This window comes from Gigantopelta aegis, unplaced genomic scaffold (assembly GCF_016097555.1).
Source record: "Gigantopelta aegis isolate Gae_Host unplaced genomic scaffold, Gae_host_genome ctg7608_pilon_pilon, whole genome shotgun sequence".
In the NCBI taxonomy this organism is placed as follows: Eukaryota; Metazoa; Mollusca; class Gastropoda; order Neomphalida; family Peltospiridae; genus Gigantopelta; species Gigantopelta aegis.
Genome location: NW_024535950.1, coordinates 522 through 4194, shown reverse-complemented (window position 1 = coordinate 4194; position 3673 = coordinate 522). Strand labels below are relative to the sequence as shown.

Below are 3673 nucleotides of genomic sequence, written 5' to 3'. Positions count from 1 at the left end.
ACAACATACTACACCCATTAATTAATACTTCACACACTAAACACGAAATTTAACCCCCACAAAATTAAATAATAAAGCAAAATTAAAAAAAAAACAAAATTTAAACCCTCGAAAATTTGTACCTTACAGTATATTAACATGGGTGTGGTTACAAGATAATGACATACGTCTCACATTTCTGTGGTTTAAGTTAATAAGCAGTACAAACTGTTGTACTAAGTACATTTATCAGCTCTAATACTACGCACAGGTAAGAAAATCTTGAACAACCCTACCCAACATATGTACAAGTAATCCTATGAGCCAATTTTTAAAAATGGCATTCGGTTTTCTGAAAGCTTCATAGATTTGACTCTGATTAGTGTATCTCAGAAAGTATAGCAGTAATTCAAAAAAGCTTCATAGGATTATAGATCTCATATAACTGTAATAGCAAGGTGAGGTTTTTAATCTCTACCTATAAGAAGTTTTTAGAAAAAATGTACCTTTGGTTCTGTATACTGGTTACTCGCAGTAACTCTTGATTGATACGTGCAATGTTTTTAAATTTTTATGCAAAGTGAAGGACCATTGATATAATGTAGTAGTCAAAGGATGGTATTAAAACAAGAAAAGATATAGAAATTATATAACAAAAGAAAACTATGAATATATTAATGCCACTGTACCGCCACCTTAATGTAATGTACACAAATTAATACAATAACCACTTCAGTCAAGAGGTTATTGGGTACATAGTCTTGAGTGCAAATCGGGAGGAAGGGGGGTTCAGCCCCCTGCCCCCCCATCCTACTCCTATGCACACTACTATATTTTTAAAATAATGATGATGAATTTTTTTTAAAAAGTGTTCGTTAAGTTAAGTGTGACTTAAAATGGTGCCAAATTGTCCTTTCCTGTTGTTGATTTAAGTGGCAAGGTAGCTGTTGTTACTGGAGGTAATGCTGGTATTGGTTATGAGACAGCTAAAGCTCTTGCCATAATGGGGAGCACATACCATTATGCTAGTAGATCCAGTGAGAAAGCTAATGCAGTAAGTCAAAGTTTAGTCACCTTATGTCATTCCAATCTCTTGTAGGCTGTTTGAGCAATGAACAGGAAAATAGTACTGATTTCCTAATAAGACAGTTACAATAGAATGGATGATACTGAACTTGAGCTCTTCCGTTCTACAAAAGATTTCAGTGTAGCTTTCCGAGAGAAGAACCTGCCATTACATATCCTCATTAATAATGCTGGCATTAGTGGTGTACCACTAAGTAAGTATGATATATATTACTGATAACTCTATCTCTCTCTCTCTCTGTCTTGTAGCAATGACAGAAGATGGTTATGAGTCACACTTTCAAGTCAATTATCTCAGTCATTTTCTCCTTACATTGGAGTTATTACTATTATATTGGCCACAGCGTCAAACTGTGGAGATTGTAGAATTGTTATTGTATCATTTTTCTGCACATACAGATGCAGTATTTGAACCAGGAAACATGAATGCTGAGGTTCTTATGCACGTCTGGCGTTTTATTTCAAATCTAAATTATATAATGTAAATAATATCACACTCTAATGTGTCCAATGAGTTATTATTGTATATTACAGATAAGGCATGGATTTGCTCTACAGAGACGTCTACAAAATGTTGGTATAACTGTTTCCTCAGCTCATCCTGTTCTTGTAAGCTGATTAACTTGTAATACACATATACTATGTCATTATAGGTCAATACTGACATTGGTAACAAAGGGTTTAGTGATAGGGTGGTTTGAGCAGATTTTGGAAAGTTAGCAAATTTCTATTGTCCGTTAGTGTGTTATAAAAGTGATTATGATATTATTATAAATTTAGCTGTAATTAGAGATGCTGCTAAAGGTGCTGCTACTTCCATTAACTGGCTATAAATCCTGAACTTAACAGTCAACAATTTGTTTACTATGAAGATACTAAAGCAAAATCACCATCACCAAGTTCTATGTAAGAATGGATGGAATGGACAAGTAGATAGATGGAATATACCAATAATGGATGGATAGATACTTTCTCTCTTAAAGGATGGTCCGTTTACAAAGAGCAGCTGTGGGAAATTAGTATTAATATTGTCAAAGAATGGGTCACTCCTGAATTGTTAGAGAAAATATGGAGCAACTATCGAAACAACTTCACCTGTTCAGGAAGACACACCCACTCAAACTCAAGAAACAACAGGGTACTACTGAAGGAGTTGAAGTACAAGTCCCACCACTCTGAATGACACACCTGTGGAAACTCAAGCAGAAACAGAAGCTGTGAAGACCTCAGATACCAGATCAATCTAAAGTGGGTGTGTCCACAGAGCCTATACCAACACAAGATGAGAGTACTCCACCCTCGGATGGGAATCCCCCTCTAGTGGATGAGACTATAGGGAATTCCCCTTCAACAAATGAAGTAGAAAAAGAGGAGCATCATCCCTCTGATGACAACAAAACCTAATTAATACATAGAACATAACAATCTAAAACCATGCTACTATATTGTTATAAGATTATCATAATGAATCTTTTATTAAAAGAATGTCATTAAAGTTAGGTGTGGCTTAAGATGGGTGCAAACTTGTCCTTCTGTACTGTTGATATAAGTGGCAAAGTAGCTGTCGTTACTGAGGTAATGCTGGTATTGGTTATGGGTCAACTAAATCTCTTGCCATAATGGGAGCACATACCATTACCTAATCAATCTAAAGTGGGTGTGTCTACAGACCCTATATCAACACAAGATGAAGATATTCCCACCTCGGATAGCAATCCCCCTTTGTTAGATGAGGTACCATAGATGATTTTGCTGCCTACAGACAAAGTGGAAAAATAAGTTCTCAAGAAAGATACAAGAAAAAGCCGTAACTCTGCAATAATTACATCAGCCACACCCATTAATTTTATATATTTATTTGCTAACAAAAAATTTAAAATTTGAATTTTTATTTTTAACCTTTTTTATTACTTTTAAAATTCAAGCATGAGTACTTCAGGATTGGAGAAGATGGTCATTATGAGTCTCTGAACAAGAATTTGAATTAGCTGAAGTGCCAAAGAAGCATTTGACAATCACAGGTACATAAAGGAACTTGTAGTATACGGAAATATCCTAGACACCATTTTTTTCTTTTAGGTATTAAGAACACTGTCTATCAACTTTGAAGAAACTTGTAGAGTTACGTCAAGAAGATGCACGTGTCACTCATAATAAAGCAGTTGCTCAATATCTTCTTTCTAATTTAACAAAACAGATGAGTTTAGACGGACATTGCAGGCAGTGGAGAGCCAATTTGAGCGTGATGCTGAAAAACAGTGAAGGGGAATGAGCGTCACAGAGAAAAGTTCTTGTTATTTAATAAAGCCTAATTCATCAGAGGGTTAGACCCTGTTATAGTTAAATTAATTATTGATTTTACTAACAGTTACATCAGAACTCTACAAGCTAGAGAAAATATTAGAGCAAACTGTTTGGAGTCTTGGAGTCATTAAGTAAGTCACATGATTATAATGCTTGTCACATGGTAGTCATGTGATCTCTAGCTAAGCAACTTGGAATTCAAGTCTGTTTTTGTTAATTGAAGTTTATATCAGTACTTATGAATTGAGCAAAGCAAGTGAACACATTGAGTTGTTTGAAAGACGGTTTTATTTGGGGGATCATT

At 35.0% G+C, this 3673-nt stretch overlaps 1 protein-coding gene across 1 annotated transcript; it reads left to right on the top strand.

Moving 5' to 3' along the window:
- Positions 1-874: 874 nt before the first annotated feature.
- Positions 875-1499, top strand: LOC121366875 (WW domain-containing oxidoreductase-like; the record flags this gene model as incomplete). The annotated part of the gene is made up of 3 exons (XM_041491143.1): positions 875-1033; positions 1160-1259; positions 1315-1499. Coding segments are annotated over 3 exons (444 nt in total), but the record flags the coding sequence as incomplete, so codon positions are not given.
- Between the last annotated feature and the right edge of the window lie 2174 nt (positions 1500-3673).